Source organism: Camelus ferus, chromosome 16 (genome assembly GCF_009834535.1).
Source record: "Camelus ferus isolate YT-003-E chromosome 16, BCGSAC_Cfer_1.0, whole genome shotgun sequence".
In the NCBI taxonomy this organism is placed as follows: Eukaryota; Metazoa; Chordata; class Mammalia; order Artiodactyla; family Camelidae; genus Camelus; species Camelus ferus.
In genome coordinates, this window is record NC_045711.1 from 19,355,770 (window position 1) to 19,369,568 (window position 13,799).

At 48.1% G+C, this 13,799-nt stretch overlaps 1 protein-coding gene across 6 annotated transcripts in view; it reads left to right on the forward strand.

Moving 5' to 3' along the window:
• Window positions 1-1,128: 1,128 nt before the first annotated feature.
• Window positions 1,129-13,799, forward strand: part of TNFRSF13B (TNF receptor superfamily member 13B) — a 30,404-nt gene continuing 17,733 nt past the window's right edge. For 4 of the 6 annotated variants that reach the window (XM_032499057.1, XM_032499059.1, XM_032499061.1 and 1 more), the window contains exon 1: window positions 1,129-1,389. In XM_032499057.1, the coding sequence (XP_032354948.1) occupies window positions 1,329-1,389 (61 nt within the window). In that variant the 5' untranslated portion in view covers window positions 1,129-1,328. Of the gene's footprint in view, window positions 1,390-1,871; window positions 1,978-3,944; window positions 4,055-13,799 lie in introns of those variants that run through there. The other 2 variants (XM_032499060.1, XM_032499058.1) reach the window with 2 other exon arrangements.

The following is a 13,799-nucleotide window of genomic DNA, read 5'->3' on the forward strand; positions in this document are numbered from 1 at the left end:
GAGGGCGCAGAGAGGGTGGCCAACAGTGACGCGGGGTGGCCCCCTTTCAACAGGCAGAAGGCTGCTGGCACCAGCACCTGTGACAGCCCGGCTCACACATCCCCCAGCAGCCCAGCTGTGGGCTGGTTCCTCTTCACTGACACAAGTGACATGCGTCTCCTCCATGTAAGAATTCAAACGTCACAATAGGGCTGGGGCCCCCTGACTTGACATTCCCCCGGCTTTGGGGGACCCTCGTGCGCCTGTGCTCCCGGTGACGTTTCCAGCCGAGGGTCGGGGTGGGATCTGCGTGTGACCTGACCCTGGCAGGCTGCCCTCCAAACAGTGGTACCGACACGCTCCCTCCCGCAGGACCAGTTCACGTCTCCCTCAATGTTACCAAACGTTGAGACTTGCCAACCTGGTGGACAAAAGTCAGTTTTTCATTTTGCTAAAGTTGCGTTTCTCTGGTTATTGATGCAATTGGGCGTTTTGGTATCTCCTCTCCTATGGTGCTCCCCCCAACCCCGCTCCCGCCCTCACTCGGCCCCAGCTCTCCCCGGAAGGCCTTCTTCTTTCCCTCCACCCACCAGATTCCTCCCCATCTCTCAGAGCTTCCTTCCCAAACACCTCGGACTTCCTGTGACTTCTGACCCTGGCTCACTCCAGCCCCATCCCCGCAGAGGCTGGAAAGACATCAGTGAAGTTTCGATGTATCACAAGGTGACCATCTACTGAGACTATGTGCCCAGAACCTGCTCTAAGGCTTTCACTGTGCACCCCTTCCATTCTCATAACAACCTTGGGAGACTTTACAAAAGAGAAAACAGAGGCACAAAGAAGTTAAGTAAATCTCCACCAAGGCTTCAGCTTCAAACCCAGTCGGCCTGGCTCTGGGGTCAGCCTCTCAAGGGCTTTGATAGGGCTCAGGGAGCACAGAGAACAGCTAACCTGGCCTGGGGCAGTCACGGACGGCTCCCTGGAGGAGGTGACACCTGAGCTGAGCCTGGAGAAGGAGCAAGAGGAGATGACGGGGCAATTAAAGGGGAAATGTTTAGGGAGAGGGAACGGCCCTGAGCAATGCTTGGAGCCTGGAGAGCTGGTCCACCCTGGCTGCGGCCTGGGGGTGTGCGCCCGTGGGCAGCGTGCCCTGGGGGCTCCGCAGACAGTGCCCGGCGGGACTCCTGGAGCACTGGGCCAGGTCCACCACCTCGGCTCCCGAGTCGAGCAAAGCACGCAGGCGCGGGGTGGGAGGGGGCCCTGATTTACATCCTGCAGGTGGGGGGAAACCCAGGAAGTGCAGCCCAGGCACGACTAAGATCTCAGGCTAATAATAAACGTCTTGAGTGATGAGCGGCCTGGGCCGGAGCAGGCGCAGCGGCCGGAGCCAGGCGGGCCAGGAGGAGTGGGGTGAGTGGGCGCACGGAGGGCCGGGCCTGGGGCCGCGCGAGGGTCTGGGGGGGCAGTGGGCGCAGCGGCCACCGCAGATGGGCAGGCTCGGCGGTCCCGGGGCCTCCCCGCGCCCTGCACGTGGAGAGCTCTGAGTCTAGGGGCCTCGGGGGTCTGGCCTTGCTTTCCCGGGGGGCAGCGCGAGGCCGGAGGGTGAGCCACACGGGCAGGGGATCCCCTGACCTCCCGCCCCAAGCTGGCCCTGGGCCCACGGCCAAAGCAGCCAGGGCTTTTAGAAACATTTACTTTGAAGTTGACACTGATGCAAACGTAGAGAGTTTAAGGAGCCCCCTGCCACCTTCGACACTCCCCGAGCCCCGCTGGAGCGATCGCTTTAGACACGGTTCCGAACGTCGCACTTCGGACTTGTGGATAGCTCAGTATTTCTCTCCTCAAAACAAAGACTCTTAAAAAACAAAACTGCAGAAAGCCATCGCGCCGTGACGACTTCTGGGAACAACCCCTTGGGCTCACCGAGCCGCCCGCGTTCGGACACCCCCGACGCCTCGTCAGCGTCCTTCCCAGCCGGTTTGTCCAAGTCCCTCCCGGGTACGTCTTCACGTTCCTGCCCCATCTTATTTTTCCCCTTGCTGTTTATTTGTTGAAGAAATTGGATCATTTATTCTGTAGAATTTTTATCAGGGCAGTTTTGAAGCTTTGTTCCAAGGCCCAAACCTGGAGGAGTAGCTTACAGCAGACGAGAGGGTCCAGGCCCCTCGCTGCACAGGTGGGACCCGCGGCCAGGCCCCCACGGCACTCCTGCTGCTCCGCCCCAACGTGGGGGGGGGCCACGTCTCTCCTGTGACTCCCTTCGTGCGGAACAGTCACGTCCCCAGACGTGTCCCCAGCTAAGGGCTCAAACGCACAAGACTTCTGAGAGGGCTGGACCTGGCAGGGACCGGGAGTCGGGAACCTGTCGGAATGGTGACCTGGCGTGACCGAGGCTGCCTGGGGCAGCGGTCAGGCCTGGCCGACTCCCCTTGCCCACCGACTCGCTGTGTGACCTTGGATGAGCCCCTTCATCTCTCTGAGCTCCATTTCTTTGGTCATAAAGTGAAGGAGAGCCTCTGTCCCTGGAAAAACACAGACGGGCTTTGGAGCCGCCTGAGCCCTTTCTGAGAGCCACAGCAAAGGCTCTGACAAGGGCTGCAGTTACAGCAACTTTGCTTTTCTCTAACCCAGCGATTTTCAAACTGCTTCGACCACAAAGGTCTCCCTCGGTACAGCACCCACAGAAGCAGGCACGCGAGGGGGCGCAGGCAAAGGAGAGCTGGGGGCGAGCCCCGTCCGCAAACCCAGGCCGGGAGAGCCCCCTCGCCCCTGCGGTCAACAGACCTGTTCTGAGCTCTTCCTCCAGCCTGGCCACTGTCCCTCTTGGTGTCTTCCTGCCCCTCCCTGGGGCTGGTGACGGTTCGGGATTTTACGTAGGTCCAGGTGGCGGTGGAGAAGGGCTGGGCAGGGAGAGGCACAATTGGGTCAGCTGGGCGTCTGCCATGAGTCCCCGCCAGGCCCAGGTCCTGGTGGCTTCCTGACCGCGACGGGTCTCGGAGGCTCCCGAGGCTGCCCGTGTCCGCCTGGCCGTCGCTTCACAGGGTCTCTCCCTCCCATCTCCCCAGAAAGGAAGGAAAAGGAGGAAGGGGTCAGGGCTCTCTTTTCAGTTTTGCTGGGTCCTCTTCTTTTTAAATTTGCTTTTTGAAAAGATAGTAGCCACATGTTGGAAGCCCAGAAAGTACAGAAAGGTGTATAGTACAGTCCCCCTTTCCTCCTGGGCCTCCAGCTGCCCCGGCGCAGCCATCTCCTTTAAATGCTGAAGAAGAGTTGACGTACAGTAACCCTATATATGTTACAGGTGCACAAAATAGCGAGCCACAATTTTTAAAGGTTAAACCCCACTTGTAGTTTTTAGAAAGCACCCGCTGCATTCCCAGGCAGTGCAGCGTCTCCCTGCCACTCATGTTCCACCTAACAGTGGGCGCCCCTTAGTCCCCGCCCCCTGCCGCTCCCCTCCCTCTCCCCGCTGGAAACACTGCTCTGTCTGCGTCTGCTTCTGTTTGTTATGCTCACTCGTTTGCTGCATTCTTAGATTCCACCTAGAAGTGCTATCATACAGTGCTTGTCTCTCCCTGACTTACTCCACTGAGCATACCGCCCTCCAAGTCCATCCATGTTGCTGCAACTGGCAGAATTTCCTTCTTTGTCGTGGCTGAGTAGTGAGAACAGACAGCTTTGTTAAGGTCGTTCACATTCCATAGGGTTCACCCATTTCAAGTGTGCAATTTGGTATTTTTAGTGTATTTACAGAGTTGTGCAACCATCACTACAATCTAATTTTAGAGTGTTTGCATCACCCCACAAAGAACCCTTGTCCCCCCTGCCCCAGCCCTAGGCCACCACTAATCTGCTGTCTGTCTCTGTAGATCCGTCCATCTTGGACACGTTATAAAAATGGAGTGTGCTGTTTGATGACAGGCCTCTTCCACTCAGCACAAGGCTTCTGGGGCCCACCCACGTTGCAACGTGCGTCAGCCCCGCAGGCCGTCCTGGGGCCCAGCAATACCCCACTTGATGGAGAGGTCGCATTTTGTTTGTCTGCTCATCGGTTGGTGGACTTCGGGTTGTTTCGAAGGTGAAGTGCTGCTGTGAATGTTCGTGTACAAGTATTTAGACGGACATGTTTGCATTTCTCTTGGGGGTGGAGTTGCCGGGTCAACAGTCATTCTGTGCTTAATGTTTTGAGGAACTGCCACGCTGTTTTCCAAAGTGGCTGTGCCGCTTTCAGAACCCCACTTAGTACGCGAGGGTCCCCTCTCTCCACCTGCTTGTCGTTGCCCATTTTTCCGTCACAGCCACCCCAGCAGGTGTCTCGGTGTGGCCTGCTTGCGTCTCCCATGCGTGACTAGGCCTCTTCCCGTGTGCTCGTTAGCCATTCAGGTAACCCTTCTGGAAGCACGTCTCTTTACTCCCTAACCCATTTGTAAATTGGGCTGTTTATCTTTTCATGGTTCAGTTGGGAGAATTCTTTATCTATTCCGGACAGAAATCCCTCATCAGATACGTGACTTGCAAGTACTTCCTCCAAGTCTGTTTTTATCTTTTTATTTTCTTGATGGTGTTTCGTGAAACACAAAAGGTCTTGATTTGGATGAAGTGCAACCTCTCAATCTCTCCAACCCCTTGTGCACTTGGTATCATTGCCTAGCCCCAAATCAGGACGATAAATCCTATTTTCCTCTAAAAGTTGTCAGGCACCCGTCGGCCCGCGATCCAGCCTGAGTTAATCCCCGCGTGTGGTGTGAGGTCGGGCTCCACACGCGTACTCGCGCACCTGGCTACCCAGCTGTCTCAGCACCACCCGCTGGCGGCTTTCTCCGCTGAGTTTTCTTGGTGTTCTTGTTGGAAATCAGTTGGCTGTAAATGTTAGATTCCAAATTCCACTGTGTCCTTCGCCAGCACCACACTGTCCTCTTTGCTGTTGGTTTGCAGTAAGTTTTGAAACTGGGAAGTGTGAGTCCTCCAACTTTGTTCTCGTCCAAGGGTTCAGCTCTTCTGGGTGTTTGCCCTTCCCTGTGATTTTAGGATCAGCTCGTCAAACTTTGCGGAAACGTCAGCTGGCATTTTGGGGCTGCGCTGGATCACTGCTGGCTTAGCAATGTTAAGTCTTTCAGTCCGTGAATAGAGGATGTCCTGTCTGTTTGGGTTTTCCTTCATTCCTTTCAGGAGTGTTGGTGGTTTTCAGCGTACAGGCTTTGTACTTCTTCTGCCACACTTATTTCTAAATCCTCTGTTTAGGCCCCGTTTCTGGTTTCTTATGTCTCCTCACAGAGTCCTTTCACCGTAAGTGTAGATTAGGGCTTCCCTCCCTTTTGCAAAAAGGAAGGAAGGAGGGGAGCCTTTGAGTCATGCTTCTATGGACCTTGTTTTGTTTTTATTTCTATTTTCCCACTCAGTACATCCTGGAGTTTTTTCCAAAGCAATACGTGAAGAGCATCTTCATTCCTTTTTGTAGCTGCATAATAACCCTGTGTATGTGTATACAATCCACTCCGCCAGCCCCGTCGATGGACGTCGGGGTTATTCACAGTCTTCTGCTATTACAGACGTTGCTGAGTGAATGCATCACTTTGCACCCTGAGATGAAGCACCGAGCTGAGTCACTGAATCAGCACGGAACCCATCGGCCGCCTTGACAGATGTCACCGAAACGCCCACCCTCCGAGGGGAGGCGGTGGTCCTCTCCTTCTGACCTTGCCGTCAGGAGGTGGGGTTAAACTTCCGGGTTTTAACACGCTGCTGGGGGCGGACGCTGTGCGCGGGGTCTGCCTTTGCCCGCCTCTGGGGAACGAGGCCAGGCCCCCTCGTGCTGCTCCCGCCCGTGACGCTGGCCCAGTTTTCTGTTGGGAGCTGTCTTCTCCTTTCTGTTCACTCTTCAGGGATGAGTTGTGAAGGCTTTGCTCTCACTTTTCATTTACCTCTGGACTTTCCCGAAGGTGCCCTTGGCCACGCAGAAGCTGTCTGATTGTTCTGTGCGGGGCGCTTTATGCCCTCTCATCTTGCAGACTCTGGATTTGGGGTCACAGCCAGAAAGGCCTTTCACACTCCAACATTACAAAGAAGTTCGGGACGGTTTCTTGTTTAGAAGTTTTTATAATTTTATTCTTTTCCACATTGAACTCTTTTTTGGTTTTTAAATTATTATTTTCTTAAGTTCTTTTGGGGGGGATTAGGGTTTAATTAATTGATTAGCTTACAGAGGTGGTGCTGGGGACCGAACCCAGGATCTCGTGCTGCTAGGCTTGCGCTCTGCCACCGGAGCTCTTGGGTTGGGCAGTTTTTTGTTTTGTTTTTAATTTAGGGGAAATCATTTTCCAGCCCAGTCACTTTGTGCCAAGAATCCTTTCCTCTAAGTTTTGAAAGCAAAAACCCGGATCTCTGCTCCCCGGCCCTGCCGCAGGACACCTCTGCCCCGAGTCCTCTGGGGAGGGAGGGGATGCTGAGGGCGGGCAGAACAACTCAGACAGCGTCCCAGCCAGCTGTCCAACGCCGTGCAGAACGGGGATCGGGTCCCGCCCCGCAGGCCGCTACTGAGGACAGCTCTGTGTAAGGTGCTCAGCCATCTGCGAGCATCTGTCAGAGGACATACTGAGCGCCTGCGGTTACGGAAGGAGGCACTGGGCTCAGATGGATGAGACACTGCAGAGGGGCAGGCTCCCCCAAGTGTCAAGTCACGAGACCAGAAACATCTCCAGGCAGAGGCTCAGGCCACAGAACCGCCGGGAAGGCACACCTGAGACAGCTCAGGGCAGGCAGGTGACATGGAGGCTGTGGGGACAAGCGTCTCTGGGCGGCTGTGGTGTCAGAGCTCCAGGTGGGGGCCTGGGGGCAGTTCCCAGGCCTGGAGTGCGAGTTTGGTGATACCACTACCATTACTACTAATACAACTGGGGAATGATTTAATTAATCCACTGTATTTTAAACTTCTTGTATCGGGGGTGGGGACGGTACAGCTCAGCAGCAGAGCGTGTGCTTGACACGCATGAGGCCTGGGGTTCAGTCCCCAGTGCCTCCTCTAAAATAAATAAATAAACCCAATTACCACCCTCCTCCGAAGAAAAACACCTAAAAAAAATTAAACCAGTTATATCTGAACAACTACCATTTGGCAACCGCATCCTGTGCACGTCCTCGAGGAAAGCCCCTCTGAGAAGGGGAGCCCTTAGTCCCTGTTTCAGACGAGGGAAGTCGAGGCTGTGCTGCCCGGCTCCCAAGGCGGCCGGGCGGTGACTCAGAGCCGCGCCGTCCCCACCGCCACGGCTGCTCTCACGCACTCTGTCACTGAACCGTGGCAAATCGGTTTTCAGAATGAGCCAACGGGAGGCAGAAATTACGGCAGGGAGAAACGGTCCCCCTACCTCTCCGCTCCTCCTCCCTGATCGCAGTGACCGTGAACCAGCCCTGTGACTCTCCCACGTGCTGCCCAAGAGCTGAGGCGGCCAAAGCCCCCTCGGACGCCCCCACCCCCAGGGCTCAAGGACAGACCATCCTCTCTGTTGCCAGTCTGCCCCCAAATGCAGCTCTGTTCTGCCCCCTCCTCTGCCAGCTCTGTCCTGTCACCGCGTGTTCACTGACCATTGTCTAACGCTGCATCCCGCTCGTGGGGGAGTAACTACAGGTCAGGAGGCATAACTCGAGTCTGAGTGCCTGCACAGACAGCTGTTCACGTGGTTAGGACGACGCGTTTGTTCACAGCCGATCGCGCGATTCCCTGGATGTCTCCCTGACTCCCGCCCAGGTCCGGGCAGGTCCAGCCCATCACTGGTCAAACCTACTCGCTTACCCACGGTCCCCTGTTTTCACCAGGGCGGTTCCTCCCTCTCTTCCCTGATTCAGCTGGGGCAGGGCTCCCCTCGGCCGCCAGGCCACGTCCTGGGACTCCCTTCACCATCATTCTGAGAATTCTACCTTCATCTCTTGGCTGAGACGGACCCTGCTTTCCCTCTCCTCCCACTGCTGAAAACCCGCCGACCATCTGCGGAGAGCTCATTTCCCCGCTCTGCCCCACCCCTCTGGCCTTCCTTTCTGTCTTGATTCCAGGATCACACTGTTTACTTCAGCTTGCAGTAAGTTTTGAAACCAGAAGCATGAGTCCTCCGACTCTGTTCTTCCTCGGGGTGGTCTTGACTAGTCAGGATCAGAAGAACTGCGGGGATGGGTTTTCTACTTGTACAAAAATGTCCTGGGATTTTGTTGCTTTGGGTTGTGCTGACAGCTTAACGATATTAAGTCTTCCGATCCGTGAACCTGGGATGTCTTTTATTTAGGTCTTCTTTAATCTCAGCAACGTTTCCTACTTTCAGGGTTTACTTCTTTTACCCCCTTGGTTAAATTCATTCCTAAGCATTTTATTAATTTTTATGCCTTTGTCAATGAATCTGTTTCCTTAATTTCCTTTTAGGATTGGTCATTTAAGTATATGTAAATGCAGCTGATTCTTGTGTGTTAATTTTGTATCTGCAACTCTGCTGCTTTTTTTTGTTATCTTTCACAGTTTCTTGGGTGTGAAGTTTTTAGAGATCTTACATATAAGATCATGTCGTCTGTGACCAGAGATAATTTTACTTTCTCCTCTCCAGTTTGGATACCTGTATTTCTTTTTCTTGCCTAATTGCTGTGGCTAGAACTTCCAATGCTAGTTGCATTGAAGTAGTAAAGTGGGGATTCTTGTCTTGTTACTGATCTTGGGGGAGAGCCTTTCCATCTTTCCCCTCTGAGTACAGTGTTAACTGTGGGATTTTCATGTGTGTCTTTTACCATGTCGAGAAAGTTCTATTCTATTCTGACGTTCCTAGGTCATGAAAAGTTGCTGAATTTTGTTAAATGCTTTTTCTACATCAAGATGATCATGCAGTTTTCCCCTTAATTCTTCTAATGTGGGCAATACTGCATCAATTGGTTTTCATACGTTGAACCATCATTACATCCTGGGAATGAATCCCACTTGATTGTAGTGTATGATCCTTTCGATATAGTGTTGGATTTGACTGCCTAATATTTTGTTGGGACTTTTTAAATCTGTATCATAAGGAATATTGGTCTGCATGTTTCTTTTCTTTATGTCTTTACTTGGCTTTGAGATCAGTGTGAATCTGACCTCGTGGAATGAGTTAGGAAGTGCTCCCTCTTCAATTTTTTTTTTTGAGAGTCTGAGAAGGATCAGTGTTAATTCTTAAGTGTCTGGCAGACTTCACCAGTGACGACATCTGGCCATATGAGTTTCTTCTTCTTGGTCAGTCTAGCTAAGGGTTTGTCAATTTTGTGAATCTATTCAAAAACTTTCGGCTTTGTTGATTTTCTCTATGACAGCTTTTCTGTTCTCTACTTCATTTATCTCTGCTCTAACCTTTATTATTTCTTTCCTTATTCCAGCTTTGGGTTTAGTTTGCTTTCCCTTTTCTATTTCCTCATGGTACACAGGTATCATAGGTTATGATCTGAGAAATTCTTCTGTTTTGGTGTTTGCATTTATAGCTGTAAACTTCCCTCTTAGCATTACTTCCACTGTAGCCCATAACTTTTTTTTTTTTTAATTTGGGCAGGGGAGGAAATTAGGGTCCATAACTTTTGGCACGTCTTGTTTTCATTTTCATTTATCTCAAGATATTTTCTAATTTCGCTCGTGAATTCTTCTTTGACCCACTGGTTGTTTAAGAGTGTGTTGTTTAATTTCCACATATTTGTGAACTTTCCAGTTTTCCTTCTGTTATTTTCAGTTTCATTCCATTTTGATCAGAAAAGATACTTTGAATTATTTTAATCTTTTAAAACCAGTTAAGACTTATTTTGTGACCTAACATGTGGTCTGTCCTGGAGACTGCCCTCTGGACACCTAAGAAGAATGAGCAATCCGCTGTTGTTGGGCACAGTGTTCTGTATGTGTCTGTAATACGTTTGGCTTATAGTGCTGTTCAAGTCCTCTTTTCCTTATTGGTCTTTTGTCTGGTTCTTCCACCCAGGACTGAAAGTGGGGTATTGAAATATCCAAATATTATTACAGAACTATCTATTTCTTCCTTCAGTTACATCAGTCTTTGTTTCATGTGTTTGGGCTCTATTGTTATGTGTATATATGTTTATAATTGTTATATCTTCTTGTTGTATCAAACTTTTAATCGGTGTATCTCATCTTTCTTTGTCTCTTGTCATCTCTTTTGATTTAAAGTACTTTGCTGGACAATAATACAGCCACCTCAGCTCTCTCTTGGTTATTATTTGTGTGAGCGATATTTGTCCACTGTTTGACTTTTAGGCTCTTCGTGTCCTTTTATCTAAAGTAAGTCCCCTGTAGACAGCATATAGATGAATACTGTTTTTTTTTAAATCCAATCCGCCAGTTTTTGCTTTTTACAATGGCAGAGTTTAGTTCATTTATATTAATGTGATTACTGATAAAGAAGGGTTTACTTCTGTCACTTACCTGTTTTCTGTATGTCTTACATGTTTTTTGTTCCTCAATTCCTCCACTACTGTCCTTTTTAAAATTTAGTTGATTACTTGTAGTATGCCATTTTGAGTCCCTTTTTCTTTCAGTTTCTGTATTTTTGAAGTAATTTTCTTAGTGGTTACCCTGGGTATTACAATTAATATCTTAAATCTGTAACAACTTAGTTTCAATAATACTAACTTAGTTTCACTTAGAAACACTCTGTTCCTGCACCTCCGTCCCTTCCTGTTTGTATTGATGTTGTCTTGGATTACCTCTTTATACACTGCATGCCCGTTAACAAAGGTTTATAACCATTGTTCGTGCACTGGCCCATTAAACCATACAGGAAGAAAGAGGAGTTACAAACCTCACAAACAGCGCGACACAGGTGTTTCTATTTGCCTGTGTCGTTACCTTTACCAGTGCTCCTTATTTTTTCTCATGACTTCAAGTTACAGTCTATTGTACTTTCATTTCTGCATGAAAGGCTCCCTTTAGCGTTTCTTGTAGGACAAGTCTGCTCATAATGAACTCCCCCAGCTCTTGCTTATCTGGAAATATCTTAATTTCTCCCTCATTCTTATAAGACAGTTTTGCTGTGTATGCAATTATTGGTTAATAGGTTTTTTTTTTTAACATTTTCTATTGATTTATAATCATTTTACAATGTTGTGTCAAATTCCAGTGTTCAGCACAATTTTTCAGTCATACATGGACATATACACACTCCTTGTCACATTTTTTTCTCTGTGAGCTACCATAACGTTTTGTGTATATTTCCCTGTGCTATACAGTATAATCTTGTTTATCTATTCTACAATTTTGAAATCCCAGTCTTTCCTTCCCCACCTTCCGCCCCCCTGGCAACCACAAGTCTGTATTCTCTGTCTATGAGTCTATTTCTGTCCTGTATTTACGCTTTGTTTTTGTTTGTTTGTTTTTTAGATTCCACATATGAGCGATCTCATATGGTGTTTTTCTTTCTCTTTCTGGCTTACTTCGCTTTAATAGGGTTTTTTTTTTTTTTTTTTTTTTTTTTTACACTTTGGGGATTTTAAACACATCAGCCCACTTCTGGCCTCCATGGTTTTGGAGGAGAAATCAGCTGACACTTGTACTGAGGACCCCCTGTTGATGACGACTGTTCCTTTGTTGCTACCGTCACAGTTCTTTGTCTTTGGGTTTCCGCAGTTTTATTACAATGTGTCTCAACGTGGGTCTTTTTGAGTTTATTCTGCTTGCAGTTCATGGAGAATCTTGAACACGTATATTCATGTCTTTCCTAAGATTTGGGAAGTCTTCAGCCATTATTTCTTCAAATATATATATTCTGCCCTTTCTCTCTTCTCTTTGGAATTTCTATACGCATGTGGTGGCATATTTGATGGGCTCCCACAAGTTCCCTCAGGTTCTGTTCATTTTTCCTCATTCTTTTTTATGTCTGCTTCTCATACTAAATAATTCTAATAGTCTTGTCTCCAGGTTCACTGCTCTTTCTTCCCTCCTGCCGTTGAACCCCTCTACAGAGTTTATTCATTTCAGTTATTGGGCTTCTCAGTTCCAGACTTTATGTTTTTTTCCATTTTTAATAGACTATTTCTAGAGTTGTTTTGGGTTCACAGAAAAATTGAGTGGAATTTACAGAGAGTCCCCACATACCCACCCCTACACACACATGCACAGCCTCCCTCACTGTCAACATCCTGCACTAAAGTGGCAATCCGTGACAACTGAGTAACATACATCATTGTCAGTACATCGTTATCTGGCCATTCTGCCCAAGGAAATCTACAGACTTAATGCCATCCCTATCAAACTACCCAGGACATTATCCCCAGAACTAGAACAAACAATCCTAAAATTTCTATGGAATCAAAAAAGACCCAGACATGCCAAAGCAATACTGGAAAAAAAAAAGAACGAAGCTGGAGGAATAACCTTCCCAGATGTCAGACAACACTACAGAGCTACAGTAATCAAAACAGCACGGTATTGGCATAAAAACAGACATATGGATCAATGGAACAGAACAGAGAGCCCAGAAATAAACCCACAGACAAAGGAGGCAAGTATATACAATGGAGAAAAGACAGTCTCTTTAGCAAGCAGTGCTGGGGAAAAACTGGACAGCTACATGTAATCCAATGAAGTTAGAACACTCCCTCACACCATAGACAAAAATAAACGCAGAATGACTTAAAGACTTAAATATAAGACAAGACACAAGAAATCTGGAAGAAACCACAGGCAAACATTCTCTGACATAAATTTTAGCGATGTTCTCCTAGAGCAGTCTACCCAGGCAATAGAAATAAGAGCAAAAATAAACAAATGGACCTAATTAAACTTATAATCTTTTCCACAGCAAAGGAAACCATAAGCAAAACAAAATGAAAACCCATGGAATGGGAGAAGATATTTGCAAATGATGTGACTGACAAAGGTTTAATTTACAGAATATATAAACAGCTCATACAACTTAATAACAAAAAAACCAAACAACCCAATCCAAAAATGGGCAGAAGATCTAAACAAGCAAGTCTCCAAAGAAGACATACAAATGGTCAGTAGGCACATGAAAAAATGCTCAATACCACTAATTATCAGAGAAACGCAAATCAAAACTACAGTGAGGTGTCACCTCACACCAGCCAGAATGGCCATCATTCAAAAGTCCACAAACGATAAGTGCTGGAGAGGCTGTGGAGAAAAGGGAACCCTCCTTCACTGCTGGTGGGAATGCAGTTTGGTGCAGCCGTTATGGAAAACACTATGGAGATTCCTCAAAAAACTAATAATAGGCTTACCATGTGATCCAGCAATCCCACCCCTGAGTATATACTAGAAAAGTTGAAAACCCAAATTGGAAAAGACACCTGCACCCCAGTGTTCACAGCAGCACTATTTACAACAGCCAAGACATGGAAGCGACCTAAATGTCCGTTGACAGATGACTGGATAAAGAAGTTGTGGTATAATTTATACAGTGGAATACTACTCAGCCATAAAAAAGAATAAAATAATGTCATTTGCAGCAACTTGGATGGACCTGGAGATTGTCATTCTAAGTGAAGTAAGCCAGAAAGAGAAAGAGTGATACCACTCGTACGTGGAATCCAAAAAAAAAAAAAGAAAGAAAGAAAGAAAAAAGAGAACACTAATGAACTCATCTGCAAAACAGAGACTCACAGACTTAGTAAACAATCTTACGGTTATCAAGGGAAAGAGGGTGGGAAGAGACAAATTTGGGAGTTTGAGATTTGCAAAGGTCAACTGCTACATATAAAAATAGATTAAAAAAAAACAAATTTCTCCTGTACAGCACAGGGAACTGTATTTAATACCTTATAGTAACCTTTAATGAGAAAGAATATGAAAACAAATATACGTA